At 43.9% G+C, this 21,527-nt stretch overlaps 1 protein-coding gene across 2 annotated transcripts in view; it reads left to right on the top strand.

Moving 5' to 3' along the window:
- TMTC4 (transmembrane O-mannosyltransferase targeting cadherins 4) overlaps positions 1-14,049 on the top strand; it is a 56,553-nt gene extending 42,504 nt beyond the window's left edge. Inside the window, exons 12-18 of one of the 2 annotated variants that reach the window (XM_055542963.1) lie at positions 1,379-1,458; positions 1,613-1,720; positions 1,814-1,955; positions 7,981-8,095; positions 9,094-9,206; positions 10,882-10,951; positions 12,825-14,049. In XM_055542963.1, the coding sequence (XP_055398938.1) occupies positions 1,379-1,458; positions 1,613-1,720; positions 1,814-1,955; positions 7,981-8,095; positions 9,094-9,206; positions 10,882-10,951; positions 12,825-12,973 (777 nt within the window). In that variant the 3' untranslated portion in view covers positions 12,974-14,049. Of the gene's footprint in view, positions 1-1,378; positions 1,459-1,612; positions 1,721-1,813; positions 1,956-2,053; positions 7,243-7,980; positions 8,096-9,093; positions 9,207-10,881; positions 10,952-12,824 lie in introns of those variants that run through there. The other variant, XM_055542964.1, reaches the window with a different exon arrangement.
- Positions 14,050-21,527: the final 7,478 nt, after the last annotated feature.

Below are 21,527 nucleotides of genomic sequence, written 5' to 3'. Positions count from 1 at the left end.
GTTTGCTCAAATTCATATCCGTTGAATCAGTGATGCTATCCAACCATCTCACCCTCTGCTTTCCTCTGCTTCCCCCATCCCCAACTCTTTGCGACCAATCCCTTTGCCACGCTGTGAACTGGGGCCCACTAGGACCCTCACCATGGGATTCTCCTGGCAGGAATACCAGAGTGGGTTGGAATTTCTTCCTTCAGGGGACCTTGCTGACTCAGGGATTGAACCTGTGTCTCTTGCATTGACGAGTGGATGCTTTACAAGAGCCACCTTGGAAGCCCTTACATCAGTCCACTAGGGCTACCATAACAAGACACCATGGACTGCGTGGCTTACACAATAGAGGTTTGTTTTCTTACAGCTCTGGAGGCCTGAAGTCCAAGACCAAGGCATCAGAGGCCTGGCTTCTCCAGAGGCCTTTGTCCTCGGCTCGCAGACTTCTTGCTGAGCCCTCACGTGGACTTCCTGTGGTCTTTCCTCTGTGTGCGGGCATCCCTGGTGTTTCCCTGTGTGTCGCCGTTTCCTCCTCTTATAAGGACACCATTCAGATTGGATCAGGGCCCAAAGAACCTCGTTTCAACTTAAGGACCTCTTTAAAGACCCCATCTTTCAATTCAGTCACATTCTGGGGTACGAGGGGCTAGGACTTCAACATGAATTTTGCGGTCACAGTGCAGCCCGTAACACCCCAAAGCAGCATTATTTTACCTGAAGAGAAATAGCAGAGTTTGTGAGCAGGTCTAGAAGTTGCCTTGAGCAGCTGGCCCGTCTTCACCTGGCCCCCTCAGAAATGGGTGTGATGCAGGGAGAAGACACACAGGCTTTGGAGCCTGGGTTCAAATCCAGCACCACAGCCTTGGGTAAGACGCTTAGTGACACCAAAGCAGCGTGTGAGCACCTGCTGGTCGCCCGTGTCACCGTCATTATCATCACGCAGCACTCACCCAGGTGGGTGCATTTCTGTAGCATCATCCCCTCTGAGACTCCTATTGGCCTTTACATTGTATGCCTCCAAAAGGAATGTTTGATGACGGAGAAATACTTTTGACCCATTTCCCTGGTGGCTCAGCAGTAAAGAATCCGCCTGCCAATGCAGGAAGGAGATGCAGGAGACATGGGTTCTTGGGTCAGGAATTCCTGGGTCAGGAAGATCCCCCCGGGAAGGAAACGGTAACCCACTCCGGGATTCTTGCCTGGGAAATCCCATGGACAGAGGAGCCTGGTGGGCTACAGTGGGGTGAGCGACCATGGAGTCGCCAAAAAGTTGGACACAACTGAGCGACTAAACAATAATCCTTTGCTTTCAGTTAGAAGTATGATGGGCCTCCCAGGTCCAAACAAAGAAGCCTGGCAGCCGACAGCCAAGTTTTTCCTCTCTTTGCAGGTTCACTACAACGTTGGCAAAAACTTGGCTGATAAAGGCAATCAGACCGCGGCCATCAGATATTACCGGGAAGCGGTGAGGTACTGCGAGCGGCTTGCCGTTTTTACAGTATCAGTGTCTTATTGTAACTTTCTAGCGCTAAAAACCTGTGTCTGCGAGGACCTCTACTTTAGGTTTGCCAGTGCCTGAGAGCTGGGTGAAGACTGCGGGCTTGGTTTCTCTTTCCACTTCCAGATTAAATCCCAAGTATGTCCATGCCATGAATAACCTGGGAAACATCCTGAAAGAAAGGAACGAGCTTCAGGAAGCGGAGGAGCTGCTGTCGTTGGCTGTACAGATACAGTAAGCGTCCTCTTACAATTGTGTTCACGGCGAGGACGGGCGCTCCTGCCTCCTGGGAGCTGATGCTTTCTTTTTGCCTCGTTCACCTTCCAGGCCAGACTTCGCTGCCGCGTGGATGAATTTAGGCATCGTACAAAACAGCCTGAAGCGGTTCCAAGCCGCGGAGCAAAGTTACCGGACGGCGATCAAGCACCGGAGGAAATACCCGGATTGTTACTACAACCTGGGGCGTTTGGTAAGCTTACGGTGCCCTGCGGCTGTGGAGGAAAAGCGTGACTTTGTTTCCCTCTTTATACAGTTATTGTAACGTCTGTTTGGTTCTTGCCCTTTTAGTGAAGTGAAAGTCGCTCAGTCGTGTCGGACTCTTTGCGACCCCATGAATCACAGCACGCCAGGCCTCCCTGTCCATCACCAACTCCGGGAGTTCACCCAGACTCACGTTCTTCGAGTCAGTGATGCCATCCAGCCGTCTCATCCTCTGTCGTCCCCTTCTCCTCCTGCCCCCAATCCCTCCCAGCATCAGAATCTTTTCCAATGAGTCAACTCTTCGCATGAGGTGGCCAAAGTACTGGAGTTTCAGCTTTAGCATCATTCCTTCCAAAGAAATCCCAGGGCTGATATTCAGAATGGACTGGTTGGATCTCCTTGCAGTCCAAGGGACTCTCAAGAGTCTTCTCCAACACCACAGTTCGATAGCCTGTTCCCTTCTCCAGGGGATCTTCCCAACCCAGGGATCAAACCCAGGTCTCCTTCATTGCAGGTGGATTCTTTGCCTAGCACTATATCCTCGGTACTTTGGGGGAAAACAGAGATTGATCAGGAAGAACCTAGTCCGGCCTCATAAGATTGACTGTCACCAGGCAGAAGAAAGTGATTAGGTCATTTGAAATATTGTATTACTTCAGATGAAGCAAAACTGATTAAACTCATTCAAGTGAAAAAAAACAACAAGTGACTTCCCTGGTGGCCCAGTGGATAGGAATCCACCTGGCAATGCAGGGGACACGGGTTCGATCCCCTGGTCAGGGAAGATCTGACATGCTGCAGGGCATCTGGCTTAGTTGCCACAACTGCTGAGCCCTGAGCTCTAGAGCCTGGGAACCACAGCCACTGAAGCCCGTCACCTTGGAGCCTGCGCTGGGCAACAGGAGAAGCCAGGACAGTGAGAAGCCCTTGCCCCAGAACTGGAGAGATGCCCCCACTCACCACAGCTAGAGAAAAGCCTTAGCAGCCATGAAGATCCAGCACAGCCAAAAATAAATCATTTCTTTAAAAGACACTTAGAGAATGAGAATAGCAACACCCATTCTTGCCCTCTACATTTTAGGAAGTTCTCTCACGTACATTTATCTCAGTTGAAGGCAGCTATTTGATTTCCTAATATGTGGGGTTTTTTTTTTAAAGCTCTAATTAGAGAGCAAGCCAACTCGAATTAGCCAAGTTTAAGAGATCATAAAGGCAACAGGTTAAACTAAGGAGTAAATTACAATTTTTAAAGTCCCTTTGTGCCCTGTAAAAACGGTGTTCCAAGGGGTTACTTCCTGATAAACATTGGCTTCTCTGTTTTTTAAAACACGGATAAAAACTGAAATTTAAAAAAACAAACCCATAATGTGATTTCTGAGCTTTCCTTTTCTCCTGTCTCAAGGGACGGTTCCCTGCGTTTTTACAAGGAACCACCACTCACCCCCATAAAAGAAAGCTCAGGAGCCCACAAAAGGGCTTTGAGATTATTTAATGGAAATTTTGGTTACTAACCCACTCCAGTATTCTTGCCTGAAAAATTCCATGGACAGAGAACCCTGGAAGGCTACAGTACTTGGGTTGCAAAGAGTCAGACAAAACTGAGCAGCCAACACATACACTCTCACACACACACACTCACACTCACACACACACACACACACACACTCATCCATACACACACACTCACTCACACACACACACAAATAATCTGGTCCTCTGTATTGTTTTCTTGGAGAGAGGAGAGACGGTACAACTTCTCTGTAATATCACTAGAGACCAGAAAATCCAATCATATATAACGCAGGGTAGATTCTTACAAAGCTCCATGAAGTGAGAAGGAGGTCTGGAAACAAGTTGGCTATTATCCAAATACCTGCCTTGGTGGTTATGGCAGAGATTACCGTTTACTGTGTCTGCACCAGGACTTGCATTGACATAGTATTCTTGAGATCCACATGAATTCTTCTTTGTTTTCCCCCCCACTATGGTTTATTATAGAATATTGAGTATGGTTCCCTGTGCAGTACAATAGGACCTTGTTGTTCATCCACTCTCTGTATAATAGTTTATATATGCTAGTTCCAAACTCCCAATCCGTCGCTCCCCCAGCCCCCACTGAATTCTTCTTTGATTCCTTTTTGTTCCTCTTTTTTGGAGGCAGCTCTTTTTTCTCATTATTGTTTGTGAAGTGAGTGTATCTGCCTGGAGTCCTGGGTTAATACTTTAAAGCTCTAATACTTAGCAGTCTTCTTCCTTCCTGCAGTAGCTGCCAGTTGCTGCAATTCCTTGGGGTTTGCAAAACTAAGAATTTATGGTAAATGAGCCAAGTTAACGTTCAAAGAAAGGAAGATAGAATATAAACTAGAGGATTCTAGCGATGTACTCCAGGCCCTGGAACTCATCCCCACTCTCACGCAGAAGATCATCTGTAGTCTTAACTGTGTGGAGACCTTCTGCCACTCTCTGTGTATTGTTTACTAATTATGCTACCATGAAGTAATCTTCCTGCATTCTCTCCTGTCAACTGTTCTTGCTTATTTAAAGATTTTGTCCTCTATTGTGGTTTAATTATCTAGCTTTTGCCTGCTTGACAGTTTAAAAGCATTAAGAGCTTAATTTTTAAAAGCTCAACCAGTATATTTATATATTAGCAAATAATAGGAACTTAACGTAAGAGTTTCTGTTTGGAAAAAAAAAAATCCTCCTTAGTCACTCTTGAGTAGTGGGAGACAGAAATGTGTTTTGATGTCTGGATCTAGATAAGAAGGGAATATAATGCAGTTCTCATGTGACGTAGGAAATGGGGAGGAGCTGGAGTATTTGGGACCCTGGTCTCGTGCATTGCAGGCAGATTCTTTACAGTGTGAGTCACCAGGGAAGCCCTTATGTGGGACACATCACTGGTATCAGAGAACTATGGTAATGGTGACTGGACACAGTTCATTGTGCAAGGACCGACTGTATCAGTCAGGATCCATTCAGGAGAACCAAGCCATGCTAAGTATGTTAGAGAAGAGTCAGTACAAGGAACGGGTTATACAGTTGTTGGAAACACACATGTGGAAAAATGATATTAACTCGGGGAGTAAAAGGAAACTGCGTGAGGTTAGGGGGACAAGCGGGATGACGTGGTGCCCCCAGAATTTAAGAGCTCATGGAAGGCAGCACATCTCAGGAATTACCATCACCTGCAGACTGAGATGTGAGATGTGAGAGCTGGACTATAAAGAAAGCGGAGCGCCGAAGAATTGATGCTTTTGAACTGTGGTGTTGGAGAAGAGTCTTGAGAGTCCCTTGGACTGCAAGGAGATCCAACCAGGCCATCCTAAAGGAGATCGATCAGTCCTGAGTGTTCATTGGTAGGACTGATGTTGAAGCTGAAACTCCAATACTTTGGCCACCTGATGCGAAGAGCTGACTCATTGGAAAAGACCCTGATGCTGGGAAAGATTGAAGGCAGGAGGAGAAGGGGATGACAGAGGATGAGATGGTTGGATGGCATCACGGACTCAATGGACATGAGTTTGAGTGGGCTCCAGGAGTTGATGATGGACAGGGAGGCCTGGCGTGCTGCAGTTCATGGGGTCGCAAAGAGTCAGACACAACTGAGCGACTGAACTCAATTGAAGACTGAGATGGTGATACAACAACCACAGTCCAGCCCTGGGACTGTGGAGGAGGGGACATGACCTCTGTAGAGATGCTGCCAAGGATAATAAGGAAGGAGAGAGCAAGAATGGGGGACAGGGCTACTCCTTGTCCAACCATCTGATCATCACTTGTGACTCCTATTGGCAGAGACTTAACTGGGAGGAGCCAAGTAGCAAAGCAACCTGGGAAATGTAGTTTGCAGGAGCATAGAAAGCTAAGCATAGAAGTATTAGGAAAAGAATGGTTATTTACCTGTTTACTTTCTGGATGAGTAGTTCTTGTTAAATCACCATTTTTCTTTGTTTCACTTAAAGTGCTTGTTCACTTTGTATAGATGCTGTAAAAGGCAAGTGTGTAAAAGTGTTAGTCGCTCAATCGTGTCCACTGTTTGTGACCCCATGGACTATATAGCCCACCAGGCTCCTCTGTCCACAGGATTTTCAACACAAGAATACTGGAATGGGTTGCCATTCCCTTCTCCAGGGGATCTTCCTGACCCAGGGATCAAAACTGGGTGTCCTGCATTACAGGCAGATTTTCTACTGTGTGAGCCAGTTCAAGGCAAAGTAAGAGTAAATGTTATCTGGTTCAGTCAGGTGTTACTCTTTAAATAGTAATAAATAATAAAATATGTAAAGAATGCTCATGTAACGAAGTTATGTTGGTTTTCCTGAGTGCTTTAGAAAGAATGTCATTATGAGTCTTGTCCATGTGACTCAAATGCATGTTACTTGCTGGAGAGAATTGGCTGAGAAATCAATGGAATATCAAATATAAAGAGGAAATTAAATGTTGATATAATTGGCTTCCCTGGTGGCTCAGACGGTAAAGCATCTGCCTACAGTGTGGGTGACCCAGGTTCGATCCCTGGGTCACAAGGATCCCCTGGAGAAGCAAATGGCAACCCACTCCAATACGCTTGCCTGGAAAATCCCTATGAGTCTTGTCCGTGTGACTTAAACGCGTGTTAGTTGCTGGAGAGAATTGACTGAGAAATCAATGAAATATCAAATATAAAGAGGAAATTAAATGTTGATATAATTAGGCAACCTAAATTATTTTAAGTTTTTTAACTTTACATATTTCCTCATTTAAGGGCTAAATTACTTTAACTAGAGTTCTGAGTCTCATGGGAGATTTCAAAAACATCTTTAGCAAATGGATATTGACAGATATTTCCGTAATTCATTCAGCATTTCTTTTTCTGGCAAAATATGTCACCTATTTGCCGTGCGGGTCACAGGGCAAGTCACAGTGTTTCTGTTGTCTAAGGGAAAGACAGACTTGATAGTAAATAAGGAAAGAGCCTTAAATTCTGATTAATTGTCATCACATGCATTTTGTTTGCAGTTAAAGGAACCATGTTCATTCAGTTGAGATGTGCATTTGAACTGAATTAGAGGGCCAGGTAAAGAATCTGCCTGCAGTGTGGGAGACCTGGGTTTGAACCCTGGGTTGGGAAGATGCCCTGGAGAAGGCAATGGCTACCCACTCCAGTATTCTGGCCTGGAGACTTCCATGGACTGTATAGTCCTTGGGGTCGCAAAGAGTGGGACACAACTGAGCAACTTTCACTTTCAGAGAGGGCCAGAGGGTCACCTGCTAAAAACTCCCATCACTTTCTCCCTCCACGTGCTTTTATTAACTATGTAAATTGAGAACTAGCCATTTTATATTCTGTTATCAATGTTAGCATTAGCTCTCAAAAGACAGCAGTATATCATTCTCTCCTTCCTGAGGGAGGCAAACAGGCTCCAGATTGACAAAGGGATTTACGTTCTTAAGACTTTTCCAGCGAGTTCATAAAGTATGTCTGGTATACTCACAGTTTCATAGGAAGCTTAGATAGAGGCAGGAAGACCATTTTTCACAACGTGAGCTTGACACATGGAGCTTAATCACATTAAATGTTTTGTTTGCCATTTAAAATAATACCTTAAATAATACCTAGACTATATGAAGTCTTTCTAGAAAAATACTAATGATTTTGTTTTTTTCCTTAGCTCTCCTCAGTAGTAAGCAACATAGTCACCCCTAGAATCACTAAGTTATGGGTTGTAGTTACAAGGTTGTAGGCTGAGGAGCTAAACCATCTGGTCCCATTCCCTGCTCTCCCATTTCTAGATGTGGAACTTTGGGCAAGTTACTTCTTCTTTGTGTGCCTCAGTTTACTTCATCTGTGAAATGGGAATAGTTCTCTTCATCCCTGAGATTGTTTGGAGAATTAAATGAGTTAATATGCAAATTTGGAAGCTTGATACATGCACGTTTGGTTTGGTTTGGGTTGGTTAGATCTTGGAAAGAGAAAGCAGGAGAGAATTGGAATATTGATTGATTGCCAGGAGTCCGTACTTTCTTTTCAGTACGCAGATCTGAATCGTCACGTGGATGCACTGAACGCGTGGAGAAACGCTACCGTGCTGAAGCCAGAGCACAGCCTGGCCTGGAATAACATGATCATACTCCTCGATAACACAGGTGCTGAGTAGTGATTCAGTCAGTCCCCAGTACTGCACCATTGGATAATTAAGGAATAGAGATGATTGTTTTTTAATAGTATGTTAGAGGTTTTTTTTTACATGAAAATAGGGTTCAATATTTTGCATGGCAAATATAAAACCTAGAATATGGAGTTCCCTTTGACATACTGGAATATGAATGGGAAAGTGGCCCTTTGCTTAGAGGTGGTGTTGAGTGATGAGGCCAGTGCGCTAACATCTCATTTCATCTTAAGCTTGTCATGTGACAACAGGCCTCATCTAGGATGCTGGAGGTTCCCAGAAACAAGTAAGGATGCTTTCCAGGCTTATGAAACGGATGGTGCTGATTCCATGCTCTGAAGTTCATGGATGGTACCCAAAGGAGATGCCCTCAAACCTACCCTCAGAGATCCTTATTTTTGATACAATGATAATAAAACTTGATGATCTGGTTTTCTTAGCATGTGGGAGACTGGATCAATTTGAAGTTTCTCTGTTCCCCAGTTTAAAAAAATCTAACCATCCCGTAAGAAATGATAGGTTTCATTTGGCAGAATTTAAAGCTAGTCAGCCATCTGTACAGTGTGGAGAGAGAAATGTACTTGTTTCTAAAGGAACTTAGAATGTGAGCTTCAATACTATAAATATTCAGTTATTAAAGGGTTTCTGGGATATTCTTATTCTGCAGGCTTGTTTGCTCCTATTTGGGTAGACCTGGTATCTGGGGGGAAATTAAAATTAGATTTTACGTGCTGTGACAGAATTTAATCCAAAACTGTTAGTATATTATATCAAAATTGTGCTGGACTGCCATGGCTTTGCAGCTGGTAGGTCGCGTGTGTGTGTGTTTGTGTTGTGTGCGTGTGTTACATGTTCCACATTTATTTTATTACAAAGTTTACTCGTAATTGTACATAATGCACAAAAGCCTTTAATTAGACTAAAACACTGCTACAACGCAAACGTGTTTTTAAGTTTTCCATTTTTCACTCATAGGTAATTTAGCCCAAGCTGAAGCTGTTGGCAGAGAGGCACTGGAATTAATACCTAATGATCACTCTCTGATGTTCTCCTTGGCAAACGTGCTGGGGAAGTCCCAGAAATACAAGGTGTGTGGACCCCAGGCCGTGATTTCTTGCACTGAATGCCAGCAGCTGACAGGAACCATAAATGTAACTTTTGCCTAGTTAAGTCGAGAACGCGGCCCGAGCCGTGCTAGCCGCATACCAGCGTGGCTTGGTCCGTCTGCATCCTGGAGAAGCTGCCCGAGAGGTGACTCTGTGGCCCCAACTCCACGTGCTTTCTGGTCGTCATCGCTGTTCCTCAGACGTGGGAGGGCAGGAGAGGCCCACAGAGTCCTGCCGGACTCCCCAGCCCCTCTCCAGCACAGAGCTGTGATGCTGTCCTGGCAGTGGGGCTGGTGGTCTTTGCACAAAAAGAACACTGGTCCAAGGCGAGATAGGATTGGTTCTTCCTGCTTCCAGGTTTCTCCTCACCTGCAGGAAGTTACAGATCGCCTGCCAAGCCTTAGAAGTTTCTAACCAATGAAAACTGGTTCAGCTGTATGTGGCTGGGCTCCCAGGATGGGCCAGTAGACCGTGAATCACAAGGCACATAACTCCCTGTGCACTGAAGGGGACTCCGTTCCCAATGACGCTGATCTCAGATTTTAATTCTGTGTGTCAGAACCACCGAGGGAGCCCGTGAGATTACAAACGCTTATTCTTCCCCATGACTCAGCTGGGTAAAGTCAGCAAATAGGCATTTTAAACCAGCATCCTGGCCTCCTAACACAGATGTTACAGAAAACACACTTTTAGAAGCAGCGTCTTAGTCCTTTCATGAGAGAAGTACTTCCTTCCCGAATCAGGGACTGTATGTGATTTTGATCGCACTAGGCCTAGAAGCACTGATTAATTCCCATTTGTCCCATGTTATTTACTTCTCTCCAGTCCTGAATGAGACAGCATTCAGTTCAGTTCAGTGCAGTCGCTCAGTCGTGTCCGACTCTGCGACCCCATGAACCGCAGAGATAGCATGGTCAGTATAATTTTCTGTAACGACACCGCAGTAAGATATTTCATGCATTTCTCTCCTTTTCGAGTTGAATACTCAGGGAGTTTCATAGCTTCAGTATACACTTTAGAATTTCTAGATTTTGCTGACCGATAACCTTTTAAGGGGTATCGTGTTTATTTTTTGCAAGTCTGCCTGTGCAGAGGGGACCCAGTTGTAGCTGTTTCTCCCCCATTCTCTCTGCTCATTTTCTCCAACTGACGGGGCTGCTTCTGGGTTCCCCAGGGGGTTGTGGGTTCTTCGGGGAGGTTACCCAGACCCCACCTCCTAACCTGGAGAATCCCGGAAATGAGTTCACGAATGCTGACTGGAAGTGACCCTTCCACAGGTGTTCTCAGAGCCCAGCACTTTCCTGCTTTGACCTTTGTTCGTCCTCCCCTGCACCCTGAACTAGCTGCTTGCTTGATGTGGCAGGATCCCCGCCACTTCCGGGAGGCAGGTGGCAGAGTCCTTAGCATATTCATCCTCTTTTCGGCCACTGTCCTGACTCCTGCTATCACCTTTGCTCTGTCACACCCTGCGGTGGGTCACCATTCCCAGCCTCTTCTCAACGCGGTGTGGCCCCGCTGGGCCTCCTCAGTGTTGGAAGGAGGATTTGGTGGAACAGAAAGAGCACGTTCCAAGTTTGAAAACCATAGGCGATAAAACTGTGCATGAGACCTTTGCACTGCGTGCAGTACCTTATCTTGTGTATGTTTCATCTTCTAGGAATCCGAAGCTTTGTTCCTCAAAGCAATTAAAGCTCATCCAAATACAGCAAGTTACCATGGCAATTTGGGTAAGCAAAAATTTCAACTTGAATCATACGGAAATGCTATATAATCTTAGTAAAATTGGGCTTCCCTGGTGGCTCAGCTGATAAAGAATCCACCTGTGATGCGGGAGACCTGGGTTCCATCCCTGGGTTGGGAAGATCCCCTGGAGAAGGGAAAGGCTACCTACTCCAGTGTTCTGGCCTGGAGAATTCCAGGGACTGTAGAGTGCGTGAGGTCGAAAAGAGTCGGACACAACGAGGCCACTTTCACTTAGTGAAGTAGGTACATTTCTGTAAAATCACTCGGGAGAGTTGTTGTTCAAATCTAGCCTGTGTTGGCCTTGGTGAACTGAGAAGTGCTTTGGGAGTTTGCAGTCTGACCTGTGTGTGCTTGCCCTTTCTGCAGTGGACCTCCTTCTAACCTGGTCTTCCTTGCATTCGCATGTTCTCTGTCTTGGCTAAAAATGCATTTACAGTGATCTATTCCCTAGAATTCCTTTCTTCTATTTTTATATCTCAGTAATTCAGATTTTTTAAAAAAATAGTTATTTGGCTGCATTGAGTCTTAGTTGTTTCTCTCTAGAGGTAGCATGCAGGCTCGGTTTCCCCGAGGCATGTGGCTGCACCGCAAGGCAGATCCTTCACCACTGGGCCACCAGGGAAGTCCCAGTAATTCAGATTTTTAGAACAAGGCTTGTTGATGTTTGGAAGGCTCAGTCATGTGAATATTTTTTCTACCAAATCTCATCCCTATAGATTCTGTAGCTTCTCTTTGCAAAAAAAGTGATGAAGCATCAGTGGTTGCTGTACTGCTCACATCGAAAGTTCATTTTACTTAGAAAATCATTATAATCATCAGAGGCTTACTATTCTAATAAGTAGATTTATTTTACTATCACTTTATAGTCAAATCTTGATGTGAGAGCCCTGAATTCCAGCTGGCAACAAACAAGCTACAATGTTGCCAAAAGGTGTAAGAGAACCCTTATTAAACAGCTGGTCTTGGGGCATCCCTGGTGGCTCAGTGGTAAAGAATCCACCTGCCAAAGCAGGAGACAGGGGCTTGATCCCTGGTCCCAGAAGATCCCACATGCTGTAGAGCAACTAAGCCCGTGTGTCCACGACTACTGAGCCCATGTGCCCTGGAGCCCATGCTCTGCAACAACAGAAGCCACAGCAATGAGATGCCCATGCACTGCACCAGAGCGAGTGAGTGGAGTCGCTCAGTCGTGTCCGACTCTTTGCGACCCCATGGACTCTACCAGGCTTCTCTGTCCATGGGATTCTCTAAGCAAGAATACTGGAGTGGGTTACCATTTCCTTCTCCAGGGGATCTTCCCGACCCACGGATCGAACCTGGGTCTCCCACATTGGAGGCAGATGCTTTAACCTCTGAGCCATCAGGGACGCCCAAAGAGTAGCCCCCGCTTACTGTAACTAGAGGAAAACCCTTGAAGCCTTTAGGACCCAGCACAGCCAAAAATGAATAAATAAAAATTATTTTAAAAAAAACAAAAACAAAAACAAACAGCTGGTCTTCTACGTGGTGGCTTTGTGCAGAGCGGTGTGGCAGCCCAGCCCTATCCAGCCCAGCTTCCAGGAAATTTCAGGGCAGCATCACCAAACTTAGGGAACTCTTCTTTTACTTCTTTATGTAACGATGTTGCTGTTGGGAGATGGTTCAGAACCTGGGGAGTAACTGGGAATGGTTAAACGGACGATCACCAAGGAGTACGATTACAATAAATAAAGTTGGCAGTACAAACAGTATTGTTTTAAACAATGGTTTTGGAAAACTGCTTGCAGAGGTTCTGTTATATTTCTTTGTGCAAGTGGTTGGGAATACCACAAGTTATTCAGAAGCCTTTCCAATGAAATTGATCTCTTGCTCTTTCAGCTGTGCTCTATCATCGTTGGGGCCATCTAAACTTGGCCAAAAAACACTACGAGATCTCTCTGCGGCTTGACCCAACAGCATCGGGAACTAAGGAAAATTATGGTCTTCTAAGAAGAAAGCTGGAACAAATGCAAAAGAAAAACGTCTGATCCTTTTTCCTTCATTTTTTGAGTTTGTGTGTGTGTGTGTGTGTGTGTGCATGAGGCAGATTGTTCATATCTCGTGCTTGCGTTTAACCATTTAAAGTCCTTACATGTTGTTTACTTTATTGTTTTTTTTTCCTGTGAAAACAAAGACATGCAAAAAGATTATAGCACCAGCAATTTACTCTTGAATGCTTGATGTGGTTTTTGCATTGAAATTGTATTTTTTCAGACAATTCAAACATAACTTCTGAAATTCCAAGGACAAAGTCTTTTTTAATGAAAAAGAAAAAGAGAAAAAAATTATCTTGAGCGACTTACAGCAGAATTAAACCTGCATTTGGAATGAGTCGTGTTGTATAGAGACTCATGCTATTAAACACTGACTGTGAACAGGAAATGACAAGCTGGCTCCTACATTTATATAAATATCTAATGTGTCTGTATATTAGAATATTTAATGATGAGTAAATTAAGATTTTTGGTTTTTTAATTTTTTTTCCAAACAATATGCTAGGTACTTCATTTGTAAGGAAATATTTATTTGTATTTTTATGTTTTGAACAGGGCAAATCATTGAATGAAGAGTGGAAATTTTAACATCTAGTATATTTACACTTTTTCCATAGGAAGAAATTCACTCCTCCAATATTTTTTGGATTCTTCAACTTGTGCTGTTTGTAGCATGCAAAATTGTGTAGTATTCTACATAAACTGTCACTCTTAATAGAAAATTCAAGCTGTGCTTTAGACAAAAACAGGCAGCCTAATGTCTTTATTTTTGTTATATCCAGTATTAAGAGGGCTACACATCTACGTAAGTTGCGTTTTTATATGTTTAGCTGGAAAGCCGTTTTCCATTTAGCTTCATAGAACCACAGTCATATCCAAAAAATGCAAGAGGTAAACTTCCTCTCAAACGGAACCACATTTGAGGAGTTTGTGATATTTTTAAGAATTGGATTATTTATCCTGTTTTATTGGGTCAGAATAATCATATTCATTTTATTCTTCTGTATTTGCTGTTGACCTAATGATTTATGCAATCTGTGTAATTTCTTATGCAGTAAAATTATTACACAAACCACTATAAAAGTGTCATATTGCCTCAATAGATGATTTTCAAGTTGCTCGGTTGACCAAATGTTTCTTTGGGTTTTTCCTTAAGATGTTATGGAAAAACTCAAGTAAACATTTTGGGCAACCCACTATTTGACTCTTTGTCTTCTTTCCTTAAACTGAAATCAAAGTGACCAATTCATTCTTTCTAGAATATGGCTTCTATTTGGTTTTTGTTGTTGTTTAGTCATTAAGTTGTGTCCGACTCTTTTGGGACCCCATGGACTGTAACCCACCAGGCTCCTCTGTCCATGGGCTTTCCCAGGCAAGAATACTGGAGTGGGTTGCTGTTTCCTCCTCCACTGTTTGGTTTTAGGCACCCATTAATAGTCATCCAAGTTCAACAAATGGGCTGAGTAGATGTCACATTGAGATGAATTGTCTACACTTGCTTGTGGGGGATGGGGTCCAAGGCCAACCAGCATAGAGTTGTAAATCAGTAATTGTAACCTACGATGGCTGAGATCCTCAGAAGAGAAAATGCTGTTTCAAACCTTTCAGAAATGGTCCCAAAACAACAATAACAGTTTATAGAGCTCTTAGGAGCAGGAGCTGCTTTATTGTTCATTATGTTCCTATAGCGCTTAGCTTGGGAGATAATAACTGTACTATATGCTTGTTGATTTTTCTTTTTTTTAATTTCTTTCTTTAAAACAGTGCTTGTCTTTTGAGAGTAAAGGAAAACCATTTCTTATAACAGCCTGTTTGTGATTTTTTTTTTTTTTTGGTACTGATACTAAAATTTGTGTCAAATCAAGACGCCCTGCCTGCAGAATAAACCCCCATAGCTCTCATTGCTCCATCTCAGGATTTCCATCACAGCTGCCTTCAGCCCAGAGAAAACAGTCATTTGCTTGATTGACAATTCGTGGAGCCTTTTATTTCGGCTTCCCTGGTGGCTCAGATGGTAAAGCGTCTGTCTACAATGCAGGAGACCCGGGTTCAATCCCTGGGTTGGGAAGGCAATGGCAGCCCACTCCAGGGCTATTGCCTGGAAAATCCCATGGATGGAGGAGCCTGGTAGGCTACAGTCCATGGGGTCGCAAAGAGTCGGACACGACTGAGTGACTTCACTTTTATCTCGGCAGATTTTGGAAGTGGGCCATGCTGTTCATCTTTTCTTCCTCCTTTTTTCCTTCTTAAAGCAGCCACCTTCTTCATTTCTTAGGTGTCCCTTCTAACAAGACTAAAGTGGAGATCTGACTCCCAGTTCCCCCTCATTTTTGATATTTTTCTTAAACTTGTGTTTGTATTGCTCAATCATGGTATGGGATTCAGTTGGGGGTAGGGGTGGTATCAGAACAAACATAGGGATCGTTGCCAGTTTGGGATATCAGAGAGTCCGAATAATTCTTCACCTCCCTGATAGTAAACATCACAAAGCCTCGGAAGATAGTTTGGGGCTATTTTTTATTTCTCTGTACATCTCTTCCCCATTAAATGCAGTGTTACATTTATTTCTTAAGACCCACACCATGTAGACATAGCCCACTGTGCCCTCACAGGGCTCTTTGGGTTTCTGATTCTATCACATTTTTTAAGCATGGTCCTTACATTTTATTTCAGATGACTGAGTTGAAATCTCACAGAAGAGACCAAGCCCCACAGTAAGGCATTGGACATGTATGTTCATATTCACACCTATTGGACTTTGAGGTGAAAAAAAAAACTACACTTGGGTCTTGGCTCTAGGCCTTCGATGTCATAGGCAAGTCATTTAGCATTGCTTCAACTCCAGTTTCCCATCTGTAATGTGGGCATAATAAGACCTCCCTCCCAGTAAAGAGGTGCTCAACTCAGTACTTGCCTTAAATGATAGACTAGACTTTTGGAGGAAGGTATAGGTTTCTCAGCAGACAGGTCTGACCTATCTACTGCATGGTTACCAAATAGCCATAGCTGGTGGGGGAAAATATTTTTCTCTATTGACTAATTGAAGCTAATAAATGTTGAAAGAATGGCAATTAGAAAACCATTCTTTTTTTTTTTTTTTTTTTTGTCCCCAGTGAATTAATTGATTGAGGCAAAGATCAACAGTGAATAAAATCACTAGATGAAAGATCAGTGGAGAACTTTTTAGTGGAGGGGACAGCTCTGTGATTTTATCACGGTAGATTTGTGAGGTCACTACAGTTGAGTAGAGTCCCCTGGGCTGCAAGGAGATCAAGCCAGTCAACCCTAAAGGAAATCAATCCTGAATATTCATTGGAAGGACCAGCGCTGAAGCTCCAATACTTGGCCCCCTGATGTGAAGAGCTGACTCATTGGAAAAGACTCTGAGGCTGGGAAAGCTTAACGGCAAGAGGAGAAGGGGACAACAGAGGACTAGATGGTTGGATGGCATCACTGACTCAATGGACATGAGTTTGAGCAAGCTCCGGGAGAGTGTAGGACACGGAAGTCTGGTGTGCTACAGTCCATGAGGTTTCAGAGTCAGACAACTGAGCAACTGAACAACAGTCAAGATACAGAAGAGTCCCGTCACAAGGGTCCCTCATACTACTTTTATGCTATTATCTTTTTCAAAATATCTTCTTGAGCACAGATTGTGCACTGGCAGTGTGCTAGCTGCTGAGGATATGATGAATGATCACAGGTGATTCCTGCCCTGTGGAGCTTACAATCCAGGTTACTTCAGCCTTTGCTGTGTGCGCAGGTTGGGCTTGCTGGTGTAGACATCAGGGACTGAGCATTGTTACCAGCCTCCGCTTGCAGGGGCCTCTTCGGGGCTCTCCTTTGTAAATTACTGCATCATTTGAAATAACTTTTATTTGTAAATAAAGGAACGTGTGACATCACAGATTCATCTTTCTTCAAGAGAGCCATGGATGAGTTCATAATATAGCTGTGATAAGATGCCTTGGTGGTAAAGAAACACCATATGGGAAAGTCGGGTAATGGAAAGTAGTCACTAAATTGCTCTGCCCAAAAGGTGGGGGAGAGGCTGTGGGGTGATGTTCCAGAGTAATGCTGAATGAAAAGAACTCAGGAGGCTTGGATTGTTGGCTGAACGATGGGGTGTGCAATGCAGGCTCTTCCGAAGCAAGCTTTTAAGTCTTTAGGAAACTGTATGCCGTACGGCTCTCTTGGTGGTCATCTAGAAATAGTTGGCCTTTGGGGGCATAATACTTGAGTGTGAAAGGGAAATCTGTATTACACCCAAGTTGGAACCTCACAGTTACCTTAGGCAAGTGTAGGGAGTGTCAACTAGTGTCCCCTGCTAAAATTCATATCCACCCAAAATTTCAGAAGGTGACTGTATTTGGAAATCAGGTCTTACAGATAAAATTAGTGAAGGATCTTGAAAGGAAATCACCCTGGATTTAGGGTGGGCCCTGAATCCAATGGTTGGTATCTTTTAAAACAAAGAGAAGATACATAGAGCAAAGAAGGCTGTGCCTAGGATGGAGGCAGAGACTGGTGTGAAGCCAAGGAATGCCAGGAGTCACCAGAAGCTCACCAGAAGACAAGGATGGATCTTCCCACTAGAGCCTGCAGAGGAATATGGCCCCATCCACACCTGGACTTCAGACTCCTGGCCTCCAGAACAACATTTCTGTTAGTTAAATATTTATTTGTATTTGTTTACTTATTTGGCTGCACTGGGTCTTAGTTATGGCATGTGGGATCTAGTTCCCTGACCAAGGGTGGAACCCAGGCCCCCTGCATTGGGAGTGCTGAGTCTTAGCTGCTGGACCACCAGGTAAATCCCATATTAATGTTATTTAGGGACTTCTGTGGTGGCTCAACTGGTGAAGAATCCACCTGCAATGAGGGAGACCCGGGTTTGATCCCTGGGTTGGGAAGATCCCCTGGAGGAGGGAAAGGCTACCCACTCCAGTATTCTGGCCTGGAGAACTCCACGGATTATTCCATGGTGTCGCAAAGACTCAGACACAACTGAGCAACTGTCTGTTACGGCACACAGACTGTCCGGTATTCTGGCCTGGAGAATTCCAAGGACTGTATATCCCATGGGGTTGCAAAGAGTCAGACACGACTGAGTGACTTTCACTTTCACTTTGGGGGCTTCCCTGCTGGCTCAGACAGTTAAGAATCTGCCTGCAATGCAGAACACCCAGGTTTGATCTTGAATATTATTATGTGCCAAGCATGGGTCTAGGGCTTTATATATGTTTTCTCATTCAAACTTTTCAATAAGTCTGTGAAAAAGGTAGTATTATCCGCCAATTTAAGGACTTCCCAAGTGGCTCATTTGGTAAAGAATCCACCTTCAAGCCACCCAGTTTGTGGCACTTCCTGGCCGCCTTAGAAATCCAATCCAGCAAGTAACTCAGAACCTCATCCATAAAATGGTGGATGGTGGTGGTTTAGTCACTAAGTTGTGTCCAACTCTTCTGTGACCCCATGGACTATAACCCTCCAGGCTTCCCTGTCCATGGGATTTCCCAGACAAGAATACTAGAGTGGGTTGCCATTTTCTTTTCCAGGGGATCTTCCCTGACCCAGGGATTGAACCCAAGTCTCCTGCATTGCAGATGGATTCTTTACCAAATGAGCCACCAGGGAAGCCCTTTTTTAAAATGGTGGATAATACTTCCTTTTTCACAGACTTATTGGAAAGTTTAAATAAGAAAACATATATAAAGCCCTAAACCCATGCTTGGCACATAATAATACTCAATATATTAATAACTGAAGGAGAGCTAATTCTCACTTGAGGTTTTTATCCTCAAGACCTTAAGTCACCCAGAAACAATCTCAGGTTTATAGTCTTATCACCTGTGTTCTAAGTCTGATTAGTTCTGTGAGTTCTTGAAACCTGTTACACGGTTTATCAAAACCATCTTGAGTGTCCTGCGTTTCTAATCATTTTGTTTTTAAATATGTGGCATTTTTCTGAAGCCAATAAAGCTTTCTGCTTCCCAGTGGTGGTAAGTGTTTGAGAAAATTTGTTCCCTGTAGATTTAAATTCAGTTTTACCTATCATTTAAAACCAGTTTCGGGGACTTCTCTGGCAGTCCAATGGTTAAGACTACACCTTCCGTGGTCAGGGAACTAAGATCCCACATATCTCATGGGACAAACAAACAAAAGCAATGTTGAAACAAAGTCAATAAAGATTTTAAAAGTGGTCCACATCAAAAATAAACTGTAAAAAAAAAACTACTTAAAAAAGTTTTGTTTCAGCAGTTAATTTCAACAGCATTAATTTTGACGAGCAGACTTGAGACTTGTCCCAAAAATTTTCAAAACTGCTCATTTCTAGAACTTTCTGATGACGGGTAGGGATGACAGCTTTTATAGTACTGGTCTAGGAATCTGCAGACCTCAGCAAAGAAGGTGCAAAGAACAGAGACCAGGGGTGTGAGAGCTACGCTACGGCCAGCTTCACTGGCCTAAGTCATCTTTTTAAGCTTCAACAGTTCAATTAGACGTGAACCCTTCCCATCCGGCCATTAGTTACCAGGACTCTGAAATGAGTCACTTAATTACTGCATGCCTCAGTTGCTTCTAATAAAAATAATGCTGGTGGTGGTGGTGGTTGCTTTTGTTATTAGTTTTTCTTCCATGAAATGAGAGGGTTGGACTAAACTAGTGTTCTTCAAATATTCATAGATGCTTAAACTTTAAAATATAAAACCTAACTCTTATATAGAAGTCCACTGTTAAAAGTTATAAAAGTGACCTGGGTGCTTATATAAATCCTCATAAAAATCTGTTGTGTAATGTAAGAATGTTTGAAATTCCAACACTCTTGTGGAAATAAAATATTTTGAAGCTTTCTAGTCCTGATATATTCTGATATGGTTAAAAAGTCCCCTAGACTGAAAAAGTACGTTTCTGCTCTGCCATTCATCAGACTGACACAGCACAGATGAAGGCAGTGGGGAGTGAAGAGAAAATCACATTTTTCCCGTAGAAATGCTGAAGTTGTAATGTGTCAAGGAACCCACTTCTAAGGGTGACTGCTGCTTTATTATATATGGAGAAACCTTCTTCTGGAAAAGCACTATCAGAAATGTTGCTGTTTTAAATCATTAGGAAGAATGAAACATCACACTCTACTTGGACGGTGCAAGTCATTTCGACACGAACAAGCACCCTCACTTTCCAACCCATGTGCAGAACTTCATGGAAAGCGCTTCTGGACACACCCATTCACATCTCTTATAACTTTTAGTCTCCAAGTTCATAGGACCCTGATCCAGCAGTTGGTTCTGCTGCCCAGACTGTGGAGCCCTGTACCAAGGTCACAGGATGAAAATCTCTGAAACTGACCAAGCCCCATAGCAACTGTTGCCATGAGCCTCTGATCAAACCAGCCAGTTACTTGACCCCGTATTAGGTAAAATACCCACCCTATTACCCACCCTATAACATCCTAACCTATCACCTAATGCCCCCATTCTAGTAGGAATTTTCTGTCTTGAGGCTGTAGAAATTGGCTGCTGCTGCTGCTAAGTCGATTCAGTCGTGTCTGACTCTGTGTGACCCCACAGATGGCAGCCCACCAGGCTCCCCCGTCCCCGGGATTCTCCAGGCAAGAACACTGGAGTGGGTTGCCATTTCCTCCTCCAATGCATAAAAGCAAAAAGTGAAAGTGAAGTCACTCAGTCATGTTCGACTCCTAGCAACCCCATAGACTGCAGCCTACCAGGCTCCTCCGTCCATGGGATTTTCCAGGCAAGAGTACTGGAGTGGGGTGCCATTGCCTTCTAGAAATTGGCTACCAGCCCACAAAAGGGTTTGGCTCACCCTTGAGCCAGCCTGCTGTTCTCTAACAGCGTCTCCCACTCTGATAAACTCTGTTCTCTCATTCTGCCTCATGTCTGGAAATTCCTTTCCAATCCATGTTTGGGCCACAACACAGACCTAATGTTGACCCCTGGCACACAGCCCTGTTTTGCCTTCAGCCTGTGAAAACACTATTACCTTTAAATTCCACCTAACCTCTCCCTCCCCCAAACCTCCTGACTGCGCCTTTGTTTGGTGAGTCATCTCAGGGCTCTGAGGGTGTGTAGATCTCATTCTTAGCTTACAAAACAAGTGGCGGCCTGGATTGAGGTTACAGGATATTTAGGGTCAAGGACGATTATTTGTAATAATTTACTAGAATGATTTGATAACATTTCAGTCGATTTTATAGTGTTATTCAGTTAGACTTCAAGCTCTGTACATAGCACCCAGGTTCTGTTGCTTAATTATCTTTTCAAGAGATGAAGAATATATTTTCCCATCTACTGTGTGGTACTTGCAATGCTGGAGATGTTGGGGAGGGGTCAGAAGGAAATGAGGTGGGCCCCTTTTGCATAATACGAAGTGTCTGTGCATTGAGTCACATATGTATTAGCCTCTAACAGCAACTTCCCTGGTGGCTCAGAGGGTGAAGCATCTGCCTGCAATGCAGGAGACCTGGGTTCGATCCCTGGATTAGGAAGATCCCCTAGAGAAGGAAATGGCAACCCACTCCAGTATT

Source organism: Bubalus kerabau, chromosome 12 (assembly GCF_029407905.1).
Source record: "Bubalus kerabau isolate K-KA32 ecotype Philippines breed swamp buffalo chromosome 12, PCC_UOA_SB_1v2, whole genome shotgun sequence".
NCBI lineage: Eukaryota > Metazoa > Chordata > Mammalia > Artiodactyla > Bovidae > Bubalus > Bubalus kerabau.
Note: the sequence above shows the minus strand (reverse complement) of the source record. Positions and strands in the feature narration are given on the sequence as shown.